The sequence below is a fragment of the Mastomys coucha genome, unplaced genomic scaffold (genome assembly GCF_008632895.1).
Source record: "Mastomys coucha isolate ucsf_1 unplaced genomic scaffold, UCSF_Mcou_1 pScaffold16, whole genome shotgun sequence".
NCBI classification, from domain to species: Eukaryota; Metazoa; Chordata; class Mammalia; order Rodentia; family Muridae; genus Mastomys; species Mastomys coucha.
Window position 1 is genome coordinate 92,731,405 of NW_022196898.1, and position 24,197 is coordinate 92,755,601.

At 39.0% G+C, this 24,197-nt stretch overlaps 1 protein-coding gene and 1 long non-coding RNA gene across 6 annotated transcripts in view; one reads left to right on the top strand and one right to left on the bottom strand.

Annotated features, from left to right (window-relative positions):
- The window catches only part of Col24a1 (collagen type XXIV alpha 1 chain), a 264,470-nt gene that overhangs the window by 100,343 nt on the left and 139,930 nt on the right, over positions 1–24,197 (top strand). For all 5 annotated transcript variants that reach the window (XM_031375746.1, XM_031375747.1, XM_031375745.1 and 2 more), the window contains 5 exons: positions 643–696; positions 11,196–11,249; positions 12,412–12,456; positions 17,246–17,299; positions 19,963–20,007. In XM_031375746.1, the coding sequence (XP_031231606.1) occupies positions 643–696; positions 11,196–11,249; positions 12,412–12,456; positions 17,246–17,299; positions 19,963–20,007 (252 nt within the window). The remainder of the gene's footprint in view (positions 1–642; positions 697–11,195; positions 11,250–12,411; positions 12,457–17,245; positions 17,300–19,962; positions 20,008–24,197) is intronic.
- On the bottom strand, positions 13,632–23,735 carry LOC116093903. The gene is made up of 2 exons (XR_004119883.1): positions 23,284–23,735; positions 13,632–15,363 (listed from the first exon to the last, which is right to left on the bottom strand). It is a non-coding gene; the product is annotated as an uncharacterized LOC116093903 (long non-coding RNA).

Sequence of the window (24,197 nt, forward strand, 5' to 3'; positions counted from 1 at the left end):
TACACAATTAAAATCAAACCTATCAATCAAAAAAAAAAAAGAGAGAAGGCCTGAAAATATTAAATGAATACAGTTTTTTTATATGCATGAATATAAATATCAGGGGAACCTGATTCCTTTTGACCAGTAAAGCAATCAATGAATCTGTGTTAACTCCCTTATAACCCTTGGCAACCAGCCTAGTAGGAAGTCCTTTGGGTACACTGCCTTATTTGTCTTTTGACACAAATGTCCTCCACATATTTTTCTCCACATAATCCATATTTTAAATCTGGTATGCAAATTCCCAGAGTATACATTTCTTTTTTTTTTTCTTTTGGTTTTTTCGAGACAGGGTTTCTCTGTGTAGCCCTGGCTGTCCTGGAACTCACTCTGTACACCAGGCTGGCCTCAAACTTACATTTTTTTTCTTCACACAGCAAAGTTCACAAAATCATACATAAAGTCAATTCTTTTTTTAGGATTCTGTTTTTTTTTTTAATCCCAGTATGGAATAATTGCTTAATAATCATTTACATCAAATTTTGAAGAAAGTAAATTGTCTTAACTTGGCAAAGGATACAGACAACAAATGTTTTATATGCTTATAGATTTAAAGTGATTTGCTGTGGAATAAACTCTCTACTTTTTTATATCTACTAGGGTTTTCCAGGAGACATTGGCATTCCTGGACAAAATGGACCTGAAGGACCAAAGGTAAAAAATAAATAAAAACCATATTGAATGTAGATATATAGAATTTTCTCATTTAAATTCTTAATATGTATTGAAAAAAGATCTTAAGAGTACCAGAATTAGCAGTAATTAATAGACGTCTTGCGTTCAGAATCCAGCCAGTTTTAAATGATTTGCTGAATTTCTTGTAGGAATTAGAGGGATAATATATGAAAATCATAGATATTACTCCAAAGGATTTTTTTGAAGGAAAGAAAAAATGAGAGCAACTCTTTAAAGTCAATGGAGAGTAAGTGGGTGAAAGATTTCCAACTACTGGAACATTTTAGCACTGATAAAATGCCCATTGTTACCGTAAGAGAACATGAGCTATCCCAGAGCCTTGAGGTAACACAAGGAAACCTGCTGTAAACAAAGAAACCTCACACCTTCACACCTTTACTGCTGCTCTGTGTACACACAAGCAAGTCAGCATTAAAAGTTTCAGTATCCTGATGTGCTCCAGGTGGCCATGCAAGCTGGGCCTCATAAGTAAACAGGCCTTAAAACAAAACCATGGTGATGATTGGGATTTGAGGGTGAGGGAGTCAATGAACTCAAGCTAAAGGGGAAGGTGTTTGTTAAGTAGGAAAAGAGGAGCAGAGGTCAGGACAGGGAGGTAGATGCTAATAACAGCTACACCTGTCAGTATACTATGCTGTCCAGCGATATATGTATATGCATGTGTATTTGTATGTATGTGTGTATATATGTGTGTGTGTGTGTGTGTGTGTATGTGTGTGTATGTGTGTGTGTATATATCATATGGAACAGTACTATGTATATGACTGTGTGTATATGTATGTATACATGTATGTGTATTGCGTGTATATATATGTGTATTGTGTACATGCATATGTATATATATATCATATGGAACAGTACTATGTATATATGTATGTATATGTGCATATGTATGCATATATATATGTGTATATATCATATGGAACAGAACTATGTACATATGTATATATATGTGTGTGTATGCATATATATGTGTGTATATATATCATATGGAACAATACTATGTACATATGTATGTGTATGTGTGTATGTGCATGTATATATATGTGTATATATATATATATCAGATGGAACAGTACTATGTACATATGTATGTGTATGTGTATATAGTATATATACATATCATATGGAATGGTATTATGTGTATGTATGTGTATGTATATGCAAATGTATGCATATGAAACTGTACTTGCCACAAAGCCACAGCCAGAGTTGGAACCCTAACCCTACAGGGTGGAAGGAAAGAGCTGACGCTCCCAAGTTTCCTTCCACCATCCAAACGTTGACCACAGCATCTGTGAATGCAATAAATAAACATTTTGAAAATGTAAAAAGAAGATCCGTGCTCGGTCACGTAGCTCTAAAGCAGCAGAGGCGGGGTTTTCACACAGAGGTGACTGCCAAGTCTGGGTTCTTCATACTTGGCATGGGGATCACAGAGTCGGGAACACCCATGATCAGACTGTAGACACTTGATCATACGGGCATCAGGGAGTAGTCACAGTTATTTAAGTTACACATATACCATTTGGTTTATGATAGCCCTTAAGTCACTGGGAAGGACAGTTTAAACCAGGAAGAAGTTGAAGGCAAACAGAGGAACTACAAAATCTAGGTAATGAGCTGGAGAGATGGCTCAGTAGTTAGTTTGGAGCATAAACTGCTCTTACAGAGGACCCAGGTTTGATCCCCAAACCCATATCACATAATTCACAGCCACCTGTAACTCTAGCTCCGAGGCCTAGGAAGCCTCTGACCTCCTAGAGTACCTGCACAAAACCGTACACAGACACACACTCAATAACAGTAATGAACAGTAATAAATGCAGTTGTGAGAAATAATAAGGGGGTGCTGGGAAGGCACTGAAGGCGCCGCCTTGCCCAAGTCCAGAGGCCGAGAGGCAGAGCTCCTCAGACTGCCGCTCTCCGTGGGTGTGGGCCTCCCGCTCTATCTGAAGATTAGGGCGAGTGCATAAGGCTTCCACTTCAGACCGCAGACTTACCACCCTGGGCCGGAGCACAGGATGTGCTAGTGGAGATGGGCCTGGAGAAATAATAAGGATTTGGTGTAGAACATTTATTCATTGAACAAATATTTATTGGGTGACTCCCAAGTGGATCCTAGATGGAATGGCCTAGTCTATGTTTTCAAGAACTTTACAGGCTGGGGGCTGAGAGATGGCATATGAGGTGAAATATCTGATGCACAGTGTGAGGATTAGAATTCAGATCTCAACAGCCACAGAAAAGGCTAGGTGTAACAGACACGGGAACACGTGGGCTCACTTTCCGGGCATCCCAGCCACTTGTCACATCCACACACCCCAAAGAAATGTCCGATGTAAGCAAGCATGGAAACCCTTCTCATGATAATGACGGTGATTAGGCACAGGGAAGGGGTCCACGGTTGTCAGAAAGGTAACCCTTGGACCAACACGGTGACTGAGGAGCAGCTGTGAAGTGACAAGTGGGCTCTGTGACACTCAGGAAAGGGAAACTTGTGAGGGAATGGAGCCGTAGGTATTTGGAAAGTATTGAAACTAAATGTCACTCACGGCTGATCTGAAATTCAAACATATCCATGCATACTGTGTTTTACCTGGCAAGTTCACCTGCCCCCCACCGCCGCCCCTCTGGGTGGTCAGATTTCACTTCCTTTCCACGGCTGTGGAGTATGCCTCCGCACGTACATGGCCCACATGTGCTTCGCATCAAACCCTCTCCGGAGTCCTAGCAACCTTGTGCCATCAATTATAACCTCTTACCATTTCTCTTGACTCAGAATTTCCCCTTTTCTTTTTTGAAACCGTTTTCACTGCCAATGTTGTAGCTTAGGCCCTCTACGTTTTTTATCCGGGATTAGTGTGTGAGAGACCTCCAGTTACTCTCCCTGCCTCCAGTCTGGCTTTCATTCAGCCCCGCAGTGACGATGCCAAAGGAAAATAAACCTGTGGAAAGTGTACATCTCAGGCAGCCTGCCATGCTTGGGCTTGGGTCCTTGCGAGCTCGGCAGTGCATCTCTGAGAAGACGCGCACGTCATTATTTTGAACACATGGCCCTCTGAGCCCTAACCATCTCCTGACTCTGCAGCACACACTCATACTCACCATCACTTTTTTTTTTTTTAGATATTTTCTTTATTTACACGTAAATTTCTCCTTTCCCACTTTCCCCTCCAAAAAACAAACAAACAAACAAACAAAAACAACAAGAACAAATCCCTGTTGCCTCCCCCTTCCCCATGCCTGCCACCCCGCCCTCTCCCACTTTCTGGCCCTGGCATTCACCTACACTGGGGCACAGAAACTTCACAGGGCCAAGATCCTCTCCTATTGATGATCGAATTTGCAATCCTCTACTATACACATGCTGCCAGAACAATCAGACCCCTCCATGTGCAGCCCTTGGTTGGTGGTTGAGACCCTGGAAGCTCTGAGGGTACTAGTTAGTTCATATTGTTGTTCATCCTAAGGGGCTGCAAACCCCCCAGCTCCATAGGTCCTTTCTCTAACCCCTTCATTGGAGACCGTGTACTCAGTTCAATGGATGGCTGTGAGCCTCTACATCTGTATTAGTCAGGTACTGTCAGAGCCTCTCAGGAGATAGCTATATTTAGGCTGGCTTGTCCTTCCTTCAGTCTCTGCTCCATAGTTAATCTCTGCTGCTGAAACTAAAGGACGTTAAAGAGAAGTCACCATCACTTTTTAAAGGATCAGCTCTAGCCAGACTTCATAGATTAAAAAACCATGCTGTGCCCGTTCAAACCTCCCAGCTTCTTGGATGCAGTTCTTTGATCAGGATGTAACCTTTGTTACTGCACTTCTTGTCAGCCAGCCAGTGCCTGGGCATCACACACAACACTGTTCAAGTTTCCTTTGCATCTAATTTATTTCCCCTTCCCTGTGCCCCTGAAAAAACCCTATTAAACAATTATCATCATATATTATATCTGTTTTTATGCATGTCTGCCTCTCTGCTAGACCACAAGATCTTTGAGAAAAGAGATAAATTTTTTTTGGATATATTACAATGACCAGAATAAAATGCTAGGAATTTCACAATAGGAGCTTGAGGTTCACTGGCTGGATGATGTATTAACTAGCTATGGTAAAAGTAACTTTGAAGATATAAAAAAACAAAAACAAAACAGCAACTTGACAACTTGATAAGGAATGTGACAGGAGAGAGAGAAAAGGTAAAACAGATACTTTGATTTAATCAATGTATTGAACTTTAATGGGGAAAATATAGGAGAACTTGGGAGAATTTGCAGATCTGAATGAGAATGACAAGATACTTATTTTGTCATATAAAAATAACAGCCATCAGTAAACTAAGACAAAATGTAGAAATAAGAAAGCAAGAAAGACATATCACATAGAGAATGGTGTTACAATGCCTCTGGTCTAGTGTACTGCAGCCTTCAGCTGCTTAGGAACTTGAACATAAGCACCTTTGTCTCTTTATTCATTCACTCAGTAGTTCATTCATTCAATCTACATCGAACTGCTCTTTTGTGTTACGTCAGGTGCCAAGGGTAAAATTATAACCATTGTATAAGAAGGGTTAGCCTCTTGTGGATAGGGTTCTAGTTTGACAAGAAACATAGTTATGACAAACTCTCGGTTTAAAAGGATGATAGGGGCTGGAGAGATAGGTCAGTGGTTAAGAGAGATTACTGCTTTGGAAGAGGGCCCAGGGTCAGTTCCCTGAACCTACATGGCACCTCACAATGCCCTGTAGCTTCAGCTAGGGAAATCTACACCCTCTTCTGACTTCTGTGGGCTCCTGCACACACATGATGCAAATAAAATCATGTAGGCACACACACACCATATATAATAAATACAGAAGTTGCTGAAAAGAGTTGATGGTGCTCTGTGAGAACCTCTAAAAGTGAGGTTTGGTCTTTGGAAATCAGGAAACAATCATTGACTGATGTGCAAGGATATGTTCTATGCTTGGTGGAGATCCATATTGCATTTCAGTGTGGTGGAAGAGAAAAAAACCCTAAAGTCAGCTGAACTTTTTAATATGGTTGTAATGGTGATCTAAAGAAGTCTCTTCTAGGTCACTCTTTTAGTATTACAACTGAAATGTTTAAAGTGGAGGCTAGAGAGATGGCTCAGCAGGTAAGAACACCTGCTGCTCTTGCAGAGAACCCAGGTTCAATCCCCAGCAAACACTTTGAGTGGCTTATACCCACTGGTAAAAATTTCAGAGAATTTGATGCCCCCTTCTTATCTCCTTTGAAAGCTGTGTGCAAATGGTGCACATACAAGTAAGCAGGCTCATACATAACATAGTAATTAACTTTTTAATGTTAAATTGGATCGATGGGTCTTCTGGTTGACTCAGGAGGTAAAGCACCTGCTTTCAAGCCTGAAGACTGTAGGTCAATCACACATTCCAACTCACACAGTGAAAAGACAGAACAGATTGACATGGCCTATCTTCTGGTTTCTACATGAGTGACTTGTCATACATGGACATGGGTGTGTGTGTGTGTGTGTGTGTGTGTGTGTGTGTGTGTGCACATGCATAGATAGACAAAGGCCTGAAAGCCAGATAACTTAACAAATACCAGTGGTTGAACTGAAAACAGATCCTGACTGCTTCTTGGAGAATATTGTTCTAAAAGTTCTTATGCAATATAGGAACTTATAGATACAGTAACACCAATAATGTGGACTAATTCATCTTATGTACATGACTGGAGTTTAAAACAACTTTTAGGAGACATTATTTTATCAAAAGAATTAGAGAATGTAACAATGAGAAGGCTATGACTTTGTGTTTTGAGAATGAGAAAGATGATTTTGTCTATACACTTTGTCTTTCTCATTTGTCTTGAAATTGTTTCTAGGCAAAAAAAAAAAAAAAAATAAGGCCAGCCTACTTATGCCATGTGTATGATATGATTCTTCATCAATGTATACTATATCCTAGACACATTAAACCTTGTTTTTATGACATGTCTTGTTTAGGAAGTGGGAATAATGTAAATTATTAAAGCTGTATTGGCATAATCACCAAGAATACCATGGAAGGGCTGGAGAGATGGCTCAGTGGGACAAACACTTGCTCTTCTTGCAGAGGATTCAGCTTTTGTTCCCAACACGTACATGGTGGTTCACAAACATATCTGTAAGTCTCGTTCTAGGGGACATGACACACACACTCTTGTGCCTTTGGTGAGTACCAGATACATACATAGTCTGAATACATATATGTAGGCAAGCACCTAGACGCATGAAATAAACATAAATACATATTTTTAAAAAGGAAACCATGCACACTGTATTTAAGAAGAAATGCTTGCCTGTGTTCAGCAAAAGGAGAATTCTTTCCAGGGAAAAGCTCTGTAAAAGCCTTTCATCTTCTGTTCATTATGGTCCTACTGACTGCAGAGTTCTGAGTGTGTGTGCGTATGTATTTGTATACAGCTACAAACATTCTTCAGTAAGCCTTCCTGGGAGACACTCCATTTGGCAATCTGCTTTTAAGAAAACCATAACATCAACAAAACCACATCCTCTGCTCGTTGCTGGAGAAAGTATGAGGACTCAATAAATAGTCTCTGCTCTCCAGTAAACAGAGGAATACTGTATGGGTTGCTCCACCGGCTTGTGTTGTTGATTTGGCTATGGAATGGAGAATGCTGAAACCAGCTGTTACTGTGTGTTGTATTACAGTCCCAATACGCTTACAGAGGAAGCCTGGTATCTGTGAGATTTTGTGGTATAATACACTGAAGTAGTTCTTGCCTTGACTAACTCATCAGCATGTCATATGTTTATCTGTATAGGGGGAAGCCAACTTAGCAAGAAAGAGATGCATGACCTTAAATCATTCTTCTACATGACTTCCCATCCACTAAGTCAAGATTTTGTATGCATACTTATTGAATTAACAGTTCTGTTCTCTAGGCAGTGTTTAGTCAGCTGAGAAATATTTATTGAGTTTGTATAGTGGGTAAATTTTTCTGACTTATTGCTTGTAACATATTAAGCAGAAACTAGAAAACGAGATTAAGACAGTCTTCTCTGTACTAGGAATTCATAATCTTTTAGACACATGTCTTCCTCGTGGGAAAGGTTAAAAGCAGCAGGGGATAAGTGGATAGTTAGGAGTTTTAGACGAGGGGCTAGTCAGGGTGACCCTATTTCTTGGAGATTCACAGATGAATTGGGATTTGAGTTGAGTAGGTTAGATTTAGTCAAGTGGAGATCCTATAAAATAGTTACAGTAAAAGCACAGGGTAGAAAAAAAGAGGTCCATCCTACTCCAGGAGGGTATGAAGAAAATTGTGATAGATATTAAATGTAAAAATATAAAATTGAAGCTTATAAACCACAATCCCAACAAACTTGTAGAAAAGTGGTGCGTGTGTGCGTGTGTGTGTGTACGCAAGCATGTTCATTTATGCAAAACCCGAAACGTTAGAGTGTCTCCCTAACAGCTTCATGAGTGTGTAGTATCATAATACTTAAAATATGTATGTTTGTTGTTGTATGGCAGATCTCCAGAACCTTTTCATCTTGCTTGTTTAAAGTGCCCACTAAAAAAGGATCCCTTGATTATTTCAGTTCCAGGAAAGGCCAATTTACTATGAGCTTCTCTGATTTGGGGTACTTTATATACCTTATATGAGTTGAATACTGAAAAATTTGCTGTGTTGAGACTGGCTAATTGCATTAGCATAATGCCTTCAAGCCCGTGACAACAGTTCCTTCTTTTTAAAGCTAAAAGTTGCATCATTTGTATATAACACATTTTCTCTACTCGCTCATCAGCAGATGAGAGAGTAGCCAGACTCTTGGCTATTGTAAATAATGTCATCAGATAGACATGCAGATCTCTGAGAGTCTGTTTACAATTCTTTTGGATGTATACCCTGAATCATTTGCCCAAATTTTAGCGGATCATGTAGCACTTTGAGGTGAGCTGTAGTAGTACATTTTGATTTCAATGCAACATCGGGTATGTGGCTTGCAGACATTTTCTCCCGCCCCGCAGGCTGCCCTTTGGCAGTGTTGCCCATGTCCTTGGTAGACAAGCAAGGTGTGAGATCATCTTGCTTCCTTATTTGTACTTTCATTGTTTGTGCTTTGATGACATCAGCACCAGCAGCATTTTGACATTTCCCTATGTTTTCTTCAATATGACTATGGTTTGAGATCTCATATTCAAGTCTACTCCATTTTAGTCTGTTGAAGTAAGGGACTACAAGGGGGCTCAGTTTCATCCTGAGCTGTTGAAGAGATTGCCCTTTTCTCATGTAGAGTCCTTACCAAGGAGACTTTGATAGGTTTATTTTTGGATTTCCTGTTCTGTTGGCTTAAACGTTGCATGTTCTTGTGGCAGCTTGCAGATGGGTGAGTTCATCATCTTTGTGTGATATGTTTTAAGGTCATCAAACATGATGACTCCAGCTTCATGTTTCTTTCCAGTTGGGATCATTTGTGGTTCTGTATGAGTTTTAGGCTCTTTTCATGTTTCTACAAAAGACAGCTCTGGAGTTTTACAGTGAAGCATTGAATGTACTGGTCTACTTCTGTACCCTGAGCATTTCAACAATATCAATGTTCCAACCAACACTGTACCCTGGGCATTTCAACAATATCAATGTTCCAACCAACACAGTACCCTGGGCATTTCAACAATATGAATGTTCCAACTGACACTGTACCCTGGACATTTCAACAATATCAATGTTCCAACTGACACATGGTGTCTTTTACTTTATTGGGGCATCTTAACTGGCTCTTCTGTTTACGCCATAGTTTCACTGAAGCTGGAAATTGGGAGAGGGAATGTGTGTCCTTTGCTCACTGCTAAACCAATCACTGTCTTTAGGGATGTTGAATAAATTGACAAAATCCAGTCTCTCTTGCACATCTACCATTATATTCAGGGTTGAAGACATTTAACCTCAAACCGCAAACTGTCTCTAGGAATGTTGAATAAATTGACAAAATCCAGTCTCTCTGGCATATCTACCATTATATTCAGGGTTGGAGACATTTAACCTCAAACCACGAGGTCAAGAGTGGAAACAAATGTTTCCTTGGGGGAAATTAAAGTGATTTTGTCATAAACGTATCAATGTGTTGGACTAAATAAAATAGTGTATTTTCATTTCCATTCCCTAATGCATCTTTTCCTTTCAGAAACGGGGAAAGCCCATTAAAAGTCGTCTTCCTAGCCCGAGTGCCATAGTTTCTCGGGAGATAAAATATTCATGTCTCACATTTTCCTGAACTAAAGCATAGCCAGGAAAGAGGAAGAGCTATAGAAAGATGCTGTATTGCTTGTCACTGATGAATTCCAAATTAAAATGCAAGTCCCCAGGGCACATTTATTCGTCAGTGTCATGGAGTTATATGTTACAGTTGAAACAGATATTTAAAAAATCCTCTTAATTGTGACAGAAACATTATAACAGTCACGTGAAATAAACTTAGGAGGGCTGCACATGAAACTCCTGTGAGACTTGCACACTTCTAACAAGACCACTAATAAAATGCCATGCTGTGTGTATAGTAGAGAATTGCAAATTCGATCATCAATGGGAGGAGAGGAGCTTGGCCCTGTGAAGGTTCTGTGCCCCAGTGTAGGGGAATGACAGGGCCAATAAGTGGGAGAGGGTGGGGTGGCAGGTATGGGGAGGGGGGAGGCAACAGGGGTTTGTTTGTGTTGTTTTTGTTTGTTTCTTTGTTTTTTGGAGGGGAAACTGGGAAAGGAGAAATTTACATGTAAATAAAGAAAATATCTAAAAAAAAAAAAGGAACAAATATCTACTCAATTCAAAAAAATAAATAAATAAAATGCCATGCTGAATGGATGTTGGATGGTGTTGGATGAACAGAAGATCATTTGCACAGTTATTTTGAACAAGTTTTCATTCAGTGAGCAATCAGGTTTTAAAATGTTTTATTGTTAACAGAAGAATTTAATAGTCTTTAAAAGTCCTGGTGATAAGGTTCATTTCTTCTGCAAATTACCCTTCTCATTTTAGTAACATGTGTGATGGAGTTGAAGGGCCGTTTATATGAATAACAAATGCTACATTCTACTGATGTCTCCAAAGACTTCTGGAATACCTTATGTAGTTGTATATTTACTATCACAATGACAACAGTTGTGCCCATTGCTTTAAATAAAAAGAATTGTCCTAAAAGATGTCAGAGAGTTGAAAAATAACAAAAAGTTGTTCGAAACTTAGCATCTTCTAGATATTTTGTGGTTTTGCTCCTCTTCAATCTCATCGCACTTTGATATTGCTTAATGAAAAATAGTACCCAACAGTATTCCCACCTTTGTGGTACTGGTGGATAATAAAAATGTATTGGGCTGGAGAGATGGCTCAGCCATTAAAGGCTAGGCTCACAACCAAAAATAAAAATGTATCAGTGTATAATTTCCATCTTTTAAATTTGTGTTGCTTTTATAGGGACATCTTGGAAGCAGAGGGCCCCCTGGGCCTCCAGGTCTCAAAGGAATTCAGGTATGGAGGAAATTCATGTCCAGTCAGCAATTTTTTAGTTGGAATTATCTTTTTTATTTTTGAGACACTTCAATGTTTTGCTTAATGAAAAGAATTTCCTTGGTGTGAACGATTTTCTCTGTAAAGGATTTCAAGTTATTTATATTGGCACTTATAGGTGGAATTTGGAATCATTTTACAGAGTTCTCTCTTTGGTAATGTATTTTAGTAGTCGCCAATGAAGTGTTGAAGAATCTGAAAACAGAACAAAACTCACCTGTATTTATCATGCTTACTACTTATGACTATTTTATATTTGTGACTAAGTTATATTTAAATGACTTGTCAATTGAACGAATGTCTGTTTATCAAATATATAAGGCCTGTGATGCTAAGGAGGTCTATACATGCAGTCAAGAGTGGTAACATAAACTAATATCAACCATTCTCTTAAAGGTGAGAAAATAAATACATATTAACACATTTGCAAATGGAGCACACTTGCTTTTTATTTCTTCTTTGAAAATGATGCCTAGAGCTGGTTTTCTTTGATTATGTTTCATCTCTGTTCTCTTTCCACCATTCAGTCCTGACTCTTAGAAAAACATACCAGAGTTTTACACTTTGTGACATTATACCTAATTTGACTAAAAATTAGTGAAGAATATACTGTTTGACAGTAAGCATCATTTGAGTAAATCATAGTGAGCTCTGAAAGCTACATTCAGATTGGATCAGGTGTGCTTTTGGTGTCTGGAGTCTCAGACAAAACTAAAATTGACTAAAATTGACAAACTCAGGCCTTTAGCTAGGTATGGCAACACCACCTATAATCCCATCCCTTGCAAAGCTGGGGTAGGATGAGCACAAGTCTGAGGCAAGCCTGGGCCACAGAAGAGACTCAATCTTAAAAGAAGAAGCAGGAGGAGGAAGGCAGAGGGGAAGAGAATGAATGAATGAAGTAGCAATTGGGCCTGGAGCACATTCCATATAAGTGATTGTTAAATATACTGTAAATGTGTGTGTTGATTTTCATCTGCCAAGGACAGAGTTGCATTTGAGTTATAGTAGAACTTTTGTTGTATCCCCGACCAGCTTCAGATTTCAGAATAAATACAATGCATAGAGTTTTCTGTTTTTAAACACTATTTTAGGCCATGATTTGTTCTGATTTATTTCTAAGGGAGAAGAAGGGCCAATTGGACCCTTTGGAGAGCTGGGATCTAGGGTAAGTATCACAAGAATGATTTCCTGAATCCCAGTAAAAAAGTACCTGCTAGTAACTTCAGTACTTGGAGAGAAAGCAAGAAGATCCTGAGGACAAAGTCTGCCTGGAAGTAGTAACAAGTTCCAGGCTAGTGTCGGTGTACAGTAAGACCTTGTCTCAATTGGAGGATTTGGGACGAAGAAAAGGGAGAAAACCCCTTGTTGTAAATGTCTTATTATCTCAAAAAAAAATTAAAAGGTAAAATTTTTAACTATAAAATTAAATTGTATAATTTTTGTTGGAAAAGATAAACTATTTTTGTTTTATGTTTGCTGAAGAGAACTATAATATATACACTCTCAAAATAAATTAATTAAAATATTTTTCTGCATGTGGTTTGCCTTTAAGACAGTCTTGTAATAGTTTGAGAGTATAATATTTTAATTAATAATGAAAGACAAAAGCTAGAACCATTATGATCCTAAAACACCAAAAACAAAGTAAGCTGATAACTGAATATTTCTAGAAATTTTTTTTCCCAGAGCTATGGGGTGACCCCAGGACCCTGAACATAGTAAATGATCATTATGTCACCCAGCTAAATGCCCAACCCATTTATTATATTATAAATTATCACTTATAATCTTCTCAGTGGTTTTATGGTCCTAGAAATTTGTAGAAATTATTAAAGGGTTCCCAGTGATATTCTGGAAAATTCTGATTTATTGATATACCAATGTAGAAATTGTGGAAGACTAGCAGGTAATTTCCCCCTAATTGTAACCAGATAGTACCACCTTGTAATATGCAAACTACTGTTTTCTAAGATCTGGAAATAAATTTGAGTAATTTTTGTATCCATAGCCAGAGCTTGCAATTACAATAATTAGGATATGTGTGTTATATTTAAGAGGTATTGAGCTTGTGTGAAGTGTGTCTGCTTCTTTATTTGAGCATGTCACAAATTACACACTCTTAGGTTTTGCTTTGTATTTTGTGAGACATTAATTAGTCACTTACGCATTTGTCTCACAGGAACACCTACTGGCTGTTTTGAGCCAATGTTTCTTTTCACATGAAAGAGAAACATTTATTATTTTGTAAGAAAGAGCTCCTAATGGGAAAAAAATGTTATTTGAGCCTAGTAAATGTGAGGCCATTTAAATTTTTCTTCCCTAGAAAACAAGAGAACCACATACACTTTAGTAGTCTGTATTATTTAACTTCCATTTGCGGAGGACCATCTGGAGGAACTAGGGTTGCTTCAAGCTTGTGAATTAGCCCTAATACTGAAAACTATGCAAGATATTATATGGAAATAAGTTTTCAATATTACATTTTCAAGGCTAACTCCCTCCCCAAGCAAACAAACCCTTGTAGTGGTGGTTAAGCGGGGCCACAAGTCATAACCCATCATGGCTGTTCAGAATGACTTGGTTTCAAAGATTGTAAGTGCCGTGACGCAGCGATGCCTGCTTACAGCGTAGATTTAGTACAGTAGTGTTCCATAGTGTCCTGTGGTGCTTAAGTGAGTTGTTTGTTAAGAATTAAAAGCAATATTTTCACTATGGCACGTTCCAGTTTTAATAAAAGTGGATTGTTAAGAAAAATAGTCAGTATCAGAAAAAAATGAAATTATTTCACGCTTCACTACATTTCTGATCCTGTATTCAGGTGAGAGGCTGAATCAGGTTCAAGTGCAGGAGTAGGGTCAAGTCCAAATCCAGACAGACCTCAAAGGCTGGAAAGATAGACGGACAGGCTCCAGGTTGGTCCACTGCGTTAGCATCCTAGGACAGAGCTAATGCTTGTCCTCTGCTGGTCAGTCCTTGACACACCCCCGGGCTGGGTGTAGGCTGGAGTGGGGCTGGTTCTTCTCAGTGTGCTATGAATTGTTTTATGGGGTCCAGCTAAGGGAGTCCCACACTTTCCTTTCTCCAGCGTGTCCTTATTTCCACTTACAAGCTCTCACTGGCATCTTATTTCTCTTGCTTTTTCTTCCTGATGCGTAGTCTCCCAATCTGAGCATGCCCACACCTGCGCAGTGCTTTTCATGGTTCTTTATCTTCTTCATGACTCCAAACACCTAACAGGCTTCCAACGTTATCTGTTTGGTTACATTCTGAGTTCTATTTTCTTGCCCATTTTATTCTTTTGTTTCTGAATTACTATTTCATAACTTCCTCTCTGAAACTGTTTACTTCCATATCATCTTCATTCTTCTGCTTTCCCATCTCTGTCGCTTAAAGCAGAGAAAGTCTCACCATTGCTCACAGTTTTCACCGCACAGCTCAGTCTGTCTCACCATTGCTCACCATCTTCACTGCACAGCTCAGTCTGCCTCACCATTGTTCACCATTTTCACTGCACAGCTCAGTCTGTCTCACCATTGTTCACCGTTTTCACAGCACCAGCTCAGTCTGTCTCACCAGTGTTCACCATTTTCACTGCACAGCTCAGTCTGTCTCACCATTGCTCACCGTTTTCACAGCACCAGCTCAGTCTGTCTCACCATTGTTCACCATTTTCATGGCACCAGCTCAGTCTGTCTCACCATTGCTCACTGTTTTCACAGCACCAGCTCAGTCTGTCTCACCATTGTTCACCATTTTCATGGCACCAGCTCAGTCTGTCTCACCATTGTTCACCATCTTCACTGCACAGCTCAGTCTGTCTCACCAGTGTTCACGGTTTTCACCGCACAGCTCAGTCTGTCCTTCCCTTTTTCTTCAGCCTTTCGTCTTGTTTGGTGAATAGTCAGATGGTTGATCTTCCTGAAGTCAGAATTTCCATTTCACTCTTTATTTTACCACATCCTTTGGCGACGCAGAGAACTCATCCGATAACTCCTGCCTCCTGCCATGGTGATCATTTTCCATTCAGGGAACCATTCTTACCAGCATACAGGCCAACTACTATTTCTTCCACCTTAAAAATAAAAGCAGAATGAACAGGGTTTGCTCTCTCTTCCAAGTGCTGTTCCGTTCCTCTCCCCTCAGTAAAAGTCCCCTCTCTGTGCTTCCTCTGCTTCTTCTCTGCCCACTTGGGTCCCAGCACTTCCAGACCAACAGTGGCAGACAGAGCAGTTGCTTCCACTGCTGAAGCCATCAGCCATTTCCCAGCCTTGAAATATCATAGTAGTCAATACCCATATGTCGGAGGACTTAGGAAAATCAACTCTGTCTTCTGGAAATCATTTGATTTATTTACATAGTAAAGATTATGACAAAAGTCCTAGGTCTCTGGTAGCAACTTTCCTATTATGTTAATCTCTTCAAGTTCAAAAGTTTAGAAATCCCAAGTCTTAGTGTATAAACTTCTCCTCTCTAACAATCCTCACTACTTCTTCGACAAATATTTCAGAACAATATCTTCCAATCAGAACTGAAAATATTTAGTTGTCGATGCGAAAACATAACCATCGCCTCAAAAGAGTGAGTTTACTCTGGAGTGAAAAATAAGTGACCACACCCAGGAACACAGATTCGGGTTACCTTAAACACTATGTTCCGATATAGTAACAGTTGCATGAAGTTTGTGTTATAACAGAACAAAGAAAAAATTTAAATCACAACACTTTGCAATTACACTTGTGGAAACATTAGTAAGATAGGTTAGGTTCCAGAAAAGCAGGGAAACTGAAGCTTTGAGTCTCAGGTGTGATCTGGCCTCATTCTTAGCCTTTTGGATGGTGGAAATTAGCTCTCTGTACATTCTAAACGCTACACCTAATAGTCACAGAGATGTTAGGTTATATACAGAAGAAAGCTATAAATGGCTAATTAAGGGGACTGAAAACTGACCCACCCTATTTTGGTTCTGAACCAGCCACATTCCAAACCCTCCACAACAATTGACACTATAATCAGCAGTCTTCCCGGTGGAAGGTCCACTGGGCGCTTTAGTTTCAGAGTTCATGCTGCCTCTCCTTCTCTTCTCCCACATTCCCTATGTGAGCCATCAACAGCTCCTGGAACTCTGCACCATCTTCCCGTCTTACCATTTCTCCCAGATGCCTCTGCTGCAGCCCTAAGCCACACTGTGGGCATTCCTCACTGGATCGCTGCAGCAGACTCCCATTTACTCTTTCCTTCTATCCTTGCATCAGGGGAATCTGTCAAGTATGTGTCATACGGCATTCTTTCTCAAGGCTCCCCTAAGGTTTCCTGCCTTAGGGAAATGAAAGCCAAATAACCTACTGAAACTTATCAGGTCTTATGTGACCCAGTTTCCTATTCCCCATTCTCTTTCTTGACTTTGTCTTCTTCTCCATCTTCTGCATCACCATTCTGCCACACTGACTCCAGTGTGGACTATACGGAATACTCCAGTATTCTGTATAGTCTTCCCAGAGTGCCTTTGCCTATACCTGGACTGTGGTTCCTGAAATGCCCACATAGTTTGCTACTTTTTAAAATCTGTACTCCAGTGCCAGCTTCTCAATGAAGCCTTCTTCCATAGAAACCATATGAAAATTGCAAGAGTTGATATCTCCCTTCCCTGCTTAATTTGTTGTCCTTTATATTTACCACTACTTAATATGACATGTGTGCACATATGCATATATACATGCATATGTGTTCATAATACATATATTATGCATTTTAAATTTTTTATCATCTTCACTGAAGTGTGCATTCTATGTGGTCAGATGTAGCGTTCTCTCTATCCTCACAAGAGCATTGAATATCTTGAAGTTGTCCATTTCATTCAACAGACTGCATTTCCTAAATGTTAGGACACCTTGAAACCTTTATAAGTGATGGCTACTAAATATATGTTTATGCTTATTGCCCTTTTTTTCTTTTAGGGAAAACCAGGTCGAAAAGGGTATATGGGAGAACCAGGGCTAGAAGGCTTAAAGGTAAGTGTCTGAAGTTTGAAAAGTTGAAATTTTTGAAAATTTTGAAAATACAATTTTTCAAGAAGATAAATCTATGACTTATATACAAATTAAATGAACAAATTTCAACTTATGTGGAATCAGTGAGATGTTAAAAACTGTTCAAAGAGCAATTTATAAGCCATGTAGCTCCATCTGTATTTGTATAGGTATACAATTTAATAAAGAAATGTTAGGATACATTTTATATCCTAACAAATAAGATACAAAGTAATAAACTTTATGGAACTTAGTAAATAAATATTAGGGTAGTATTTGTAGATTAGATACAAGGAAATAAATATATGTATTAATATCTCCTTAATAAGCATAGGTTCTTTAATAAACAATTAATGACTGGCTCACCTGAGGCTGTTCCTTATACAATCATTGCATAGCTTTGACCACTGTAAGGCTTTGAAAGCTTGTGCTAGCCCATGGTTTCTTGCTTTACTTTCATGTTTTAGATGATCTTTACAATAAAAAACACACACCAGCACAGAGACTCAGTGTGTGGAAGAGACAGACCAGTTTATAGGGATTGTTAACTTTTTGCAAATGTAAAATGTAAAACTCATAAATAACAGGGTATTCTTACCAAATTTCCCAAAGTAAGGCTTGTTTCATATATACGGAACATATAAAATTTATATGTTGTTAAATCCTACTAAAAAAGCTAGAAATCAAGTTGTAGGTCAGTGGAGGAAGACTTAAAGCATTTTTGATGTGTCAACAGACTGATAGCTAAAGCACACCTTCTGAGGCTCTGAACGTTAAACCAAGAATGCTGGCATCTGCAAGCTACTTCAACTCTTCGCTGTCAAACAAACTCCCTGTAGGCAATGAAAGCCATCTCCTTTTATAAGAAAATACAATTTTTAGATGAGGAAAGAAATAGACTAGAAAACTAATTATTCATAGATTATTCTGCCATCTATGTCCTACAAATGTTCTCCAATGAATTCTTCGTCAATAACTAGTACAGCACCCTACAGATGTCTCACTGGTGCTACTCACCTAAATGTATATTAATTGAACAGAAAATTTCCATAGACTATTCCTTGTGATGGCTATTAGGTTTCAGTGCTTAAAATCAATAGACTTGGTAGACATGTAGCATCACACACAGATGTGAGCCATAGTGCAAAGTCAAGGGGGGGGACTTCATTTCAATAGTATAATTAATACAAGGTATAACAATGTTATCACTCCCGTGTGTAATCAATATTGAAAACCTTATTGAGATACTTTGTAGCCCTTGTACAATGACTTTAAGACTGGATATGTATTTTACACTTCTGTCAACTGTAGTTCATACCAGCCTATGCCACATGTCACCAGTGGCCATCGTACTGTTTGATATCTTAATGTCTTGGTATCCTATACTTCAAGAGAATTAATCATTTTAATTTTAAACTAATCTTTTTTTTCTATAAAAATAACTGTAGATCCAGCCACATCTGCTGTGTGTGGTGTCAAAAATCAGTCTTCTACGTTCAGTTAAGCAGTCCTTACCTTCTGTTATGGAAGCGAAGCGTCCCCTGCTTGTAGGGCACAGCTCCAGTGAGCTTCAGAATCCATCATTTGGAGTTACGAAGAGTAGTTTGGGTCATATAGTAGGTTTTACTCCACACCTGAACTGGGCTGAGAGCAGCACACCCAAACCACACGCACTAAGACCCCTGCACTAAAATGCAGGTATTTTCCAAGTAACTGGGAGAAATAACCACGAAAGGGTTTTCTTAGGTTAGATGTTGGTGCCAAGTAACTCTGATTCGGTCAGATTTCTTATGGAGTGAGTAATGGAAACCTCTGGGTTCACAGAACTTGTGGACTACAATATTGCACCTCGGGAGTTATAAGCAAAGGTCCTCCAGCTGCCAGCTCTGCTGACTGGGGCTCATAGGCGCTTACTCTGAGGCTGACTTTGGGGTCATCTGTCTTAGAAGTGCATAGTCCTTGGTGCAAGGCCTTTAATTATATTCTTAACATCTTTTATAGTGCCTTTTATTCGTTTTGAAACTATGTTTACATTTGCATGCCCCAGTGTACAGGGGTACAGGCGAATGTCAAAGGGCAACGTCCAGGGGATACTTCTTTCCTCTGCTTGGATCTTCAGGCTTGGCAGCAGTGGAAAACAATGCAACGAAGTAAACTCTTTAAAAATGTAACTTATCAAAGCCTTTAATGTGTCTGCATGAATGTCTGGGTATCACAAATGTTCAGTACCTGTGGGGGCCAGCAGAGGGCACTAGCTCCCCAGGAACTGGGTTTACAGATGGTTGTGAGCTGCTATGTGGGTGCGGCAATCAAACTTGTGTCTTCTGCCAGAGTAGTCAATGCTCTTAACCGCTGAGCCATCACTCCAGCCCTAAACGGGTTTTTTAAATGACAGAAAGAAATGAATTGGGGGATGTGACTTCAATAATGAATTGGGGGATGTGACTTCAATATGTAAACAATTATTGTTTGAATACGAGTTGGGGAAAGGCCATATTTCACAAAAATTCTATAAATAAGTTTGAATAACTGAGATCGCTGTTTCTCCTGTTATTAGATAATTATGTAGACTGGAAACAGAAGAAGCCATGATTAATGTGGTTGACAAATAGTCATTTCTGCAATTTTATATTCTTGATCAACAGGGAGAAGTGGGAGACCAAGGAGATATTGGGAAAATTGGTGAAACAGTAAGCTGGTTTTCTATGCTCAATTTTTTAAAATTTTTACCATCTGTGTTTCTTGGGGATTGTGTTAACCTTGATCTGTTAGCTATGGTTGTGTTAGCAAGCATTGGAATCGTACTTATTCACTACAGATTTACACCCATATGTGATGGTTCTATTGACAAATGATAAACTACAGTCAAGAGAGATGCGAAGAAAGCCCAGGCAATGTTTTCACTGATTGGATCTATGTTTATGGTCTTAGGAGCATCTTCCTTGTTAGTATTTGTGTAATTCCAGCCCTCTGTCTCAGGTTCCTGAGTTCAAAACCAATCTGGTCTACATAACAAAATGCTGTCTCAAAGAAAAACTAACCACAAAAGCTGGTTAGATCATAATAGAGTATGTGCTGATAATCTGACTTAAGATTTGAAGGAGTGGGACCAAGCAAAAGCAGTGGAGAGTCAAGCATGTTACTTTTATTAAATGTAGTTTGTTTAGGTTTACCTTATGGTTGTAGCAGAAAGTTCCACGTAACTTTTTAAGATGAGCTTTTTAATTGTGTTCTCATGAGTATATATTGAAGTCACATTCCTTGATTCATGACTTTCCTGTCATTTAAAGCATATGTTTAGGACTGGAGAGATGACTCAGTTGGGACTGGAAGAGCTGGATTAACAGGCAGTTGTGAACTGCTGGACAAGGGCACTGGGAACTGAAGTTCAGGCCTCTGTCAGAGCCCTATACACTGCTGAGCCACTTCTCAAGTTCTGCATATAACACCTATGTCTATAAAAGTAATTTTAATTTGAATCTATTTTCAACAATGAGGAAGACCTTTTGAAATAATTTCTGAGACTGGGGTGATGTCTCTGTCAGCACGTGTTTGCTGTGCACACAAAGGACCTGAGTGTGGATCTCCAGAACCCAAGCAAAAGCCAGCACTTGTCTACAGTCTCAGTGGTGGAAGTACAAAGCAGATGCTGGGAGCTTGCTGGCTACTCAGGCCGCTGGCCAGTGGGCCAGTGAGGTTGCTCGCCTCAAAAACTACCATGAGGAGCAGGAGAACAGGACACCTGAGGTTGCCCTCTGACCTTCACACACTGACACACCTTAGTGTACACATATCCACACCCATGCATGCATCCACGCACACATTTATGTACTGCATATACCCAAATACACAAAAAGGAAAATTTTAACAAATAAACCTATATGAAAAGAGTGATGAACTGCCAAGGGTGAAAATGTCTACTGTGTGCAAGGTTAGCTATCACGAAGCAAGTGAGTGAAATATCCCATTATGATGGTAGGGTTTTGTTTTTTTTTTTTTAATTTCTATAGTCAGTCAAAGAATTTGAGTGTTAGCTTGCTTAGGAAGTGTGTGTGTGTGTGTGTGGGTGGGTGTGTGTGTGTGGTGTTTGAGTGTGTGTGTGAGAAAGAGGAAGAGAGAGACAGAGACAGAGAGACACAGAGAGATAGAGAGAGGAGGGGGGAAACTACAGTCATGATCCAAAGTTAAAAATGCTACTAAATGGCATCTTCTCACAAGTCACATATTAACTTTCCAAGTGTCACTCCCTTAATCACACTAGGTTAGTTCCATACAGCATAAGACCCAACAGTGTCCACCACTGTCCAGAGAGGGTGTGGACTACTGAAGTGCTAGATTTCTGTGACTGCAATAAGAAAATCACATTTATTAATCCTTTGCTATGTTCCAGGCATCAGCCAATAATACAATATTTCATTTAATTCTTGGAGCCCATGACTCTCCAAGAATGCTGTGCATGTTTGTACGGCGAGGAGATCGGAGAACAGGAAATGGTTGGGTATTAGTTACCTAACTAAACCTTAACTCCAACCTAGGTTTCCAAGTTCAAGACCCACAATTCTGTCTCATGCCGTGCTCACATTTTTAATATTAGCTTAAAAAAACATTTGGTCTGGATTTCACAAAGATACTGTGAGCATCAGCTAAGTTTAATATTAGTTTTAATAGGTTTTATTATTAATTGAGCAACAATTTGGCCCCTTTTACAACATTGTTGTAAAGACCCTTTGAGCTTTTGATAGGTTACCAAGTAAAGGACCGTCCCAATTCTGATATTTTTTCCTCAATGAAGATGTGAGATAAAGGACTTTCCATTACTCCCTTATTGAGTTAATTAAAAATCTAACTTTCCTAAAGAAAATTTGGGGCCTTCTGTAATTCCCAGATTTTATTTTACCTTTAGTTTCAGGTCCTATGTATACACATCTAGTCTAGAATTCTGTTGCCAGAAGAAAGTCCTCTCTTGAGAGTTATAGAATATATAGTGGCATGTCATGACAACCATCTTTGAAATCTGAACTAACCCAGCATATGGTAGCGCTTCAGTTTTCACTTCAGATGCTCTTTTTGATAGTCAGTTAACTGTCTTAACTGAGTCACTTTTTCTTTCTCTATTCACAGTAATTAGAACCAAATCTGTTACTAAACCTATCAAGCTCATCCGTGTTTTCTATGTTCCATATTCATTAACAGTCATTTCTTGTATTCAAAGAATTGATTTCTATAAATGTGTACCAAACAGCCAATTTTCTTTATTATTTTTATTAAAAATAACAAACTTAATTTCTATAAATACTTCTTATAAGTCTCCAGTTTATTTTTAATATTTTTAGTTAAAAAAAAAAACCTACATTTACTCAGCAACAGTGATACAATTTGTGCATCAACAATGATACAATGTAACAAAAACATTACTTAGTGTTTTAAAATTCCTGGCATGTCACTATTTGAGATTCAAGGACAATAATTTGGTATTTTCAAGTATTCTCAGAGTTTTCAAAATTGTGTTATTTTTAATATACTTCTAATAGTAATCATACTTTATCATTTAAATAGCTAAAATTTTGCTTAAAGAATAAAATGCACTCAACTTAATATTTATAACCAGCTGTGTCCTATAGGGCAAAAATCAGTGCCGACAAAGCACTGAAGGAGTCAAAGTCGATCCTGGCATACAGTGGTTTCTAACAACTAAACTTTTCGTTATTTGTCAGGAACAATCTGGGATATATGATGTCAAAGAATAATTCCGAACTAAGAATTCATGACTCTCTTCTAGGAAGTTTAATATACCTGATCTTCCTCTCATCTCCCAACCTGGCAACTTTTCCTGGCCCTGTTCTAATCTCTCTACATCCTTCTGATGCTGGAGTCCACAGACCAGACACATTTTTGTTGATTTACGTCGTTATATCAATGTGTGTGTTTCTGGGTGGGAGTATGTGCACATGCGTGCAAATGCTTACCAGAAGAGGGAGACAGATCCCCTGGAGCTGGAGTTACAGGTTATGAGCTACCTAACATGGGTACTGGGAACCAAATGACTCATCTTCGAGGACATCAAGTGCTTCTACCCCCTGAATATTAGGGGCCATGTCTTCCCAGCCATTTTTGTGAGTAGACAACTTCTATGGAATTCCTGTCACTGTTGATGATGCTCATAATGATGAGGCATGTTCTTAGAATGGAACAGTGGAGACATCTTTGGGGAAACATCAACAGTGACTCCCTAGAATCTTCCAGTGTTCTGTTACCTTAAATACAAGATGTGAGAATATTTTCCTTAAAGTATCCTTGACTACATTAATTTTCAGTTATTATATTTCTTCCCAACTTGGTGACATTCCTTATTGTCTTATAGTCTAGTCACCCTAATTTATTTCTTAAAATGTAGTTTCGCTTATTGAATTTTACTTTATAATTTCTTAATTTACCAACATATGGAGATTTATCCTCTGCCCTCTCTTCCATGCTGTGCTAAATGGTGATAAGTGACCAGTGAACAGAGAGAGAAACAGGAACGTCCTGGATTCTCCTCAAAATGAAGTGCCCCATCTTTTTTAATAAAATCTTCAGAATCAGGGATGCTGTGATAGGTGATCCCTGGATGGCTTCTAAGCAGGTTATTCAAAGCCAAAACGCAAGAAAAACTGAGGGAGAAACACAAAGAAATATTCTCTATAAAGGACCCATTCTCTATCTTAAGGTGACCATCCTGCACTCTTATTGCTGTAGAATGTGTCCAGTCTGTGTCACCTGTAAGTGGTGGTTTGGAAGGTCAAGATCCAAGATTCTAGTCTGCAGCTCCGGGCACTTTTCTCTTCACATAGAAACCACCAAATTCTTCCTGCTTTATATAGGACCTTGAAATACGTCCTTG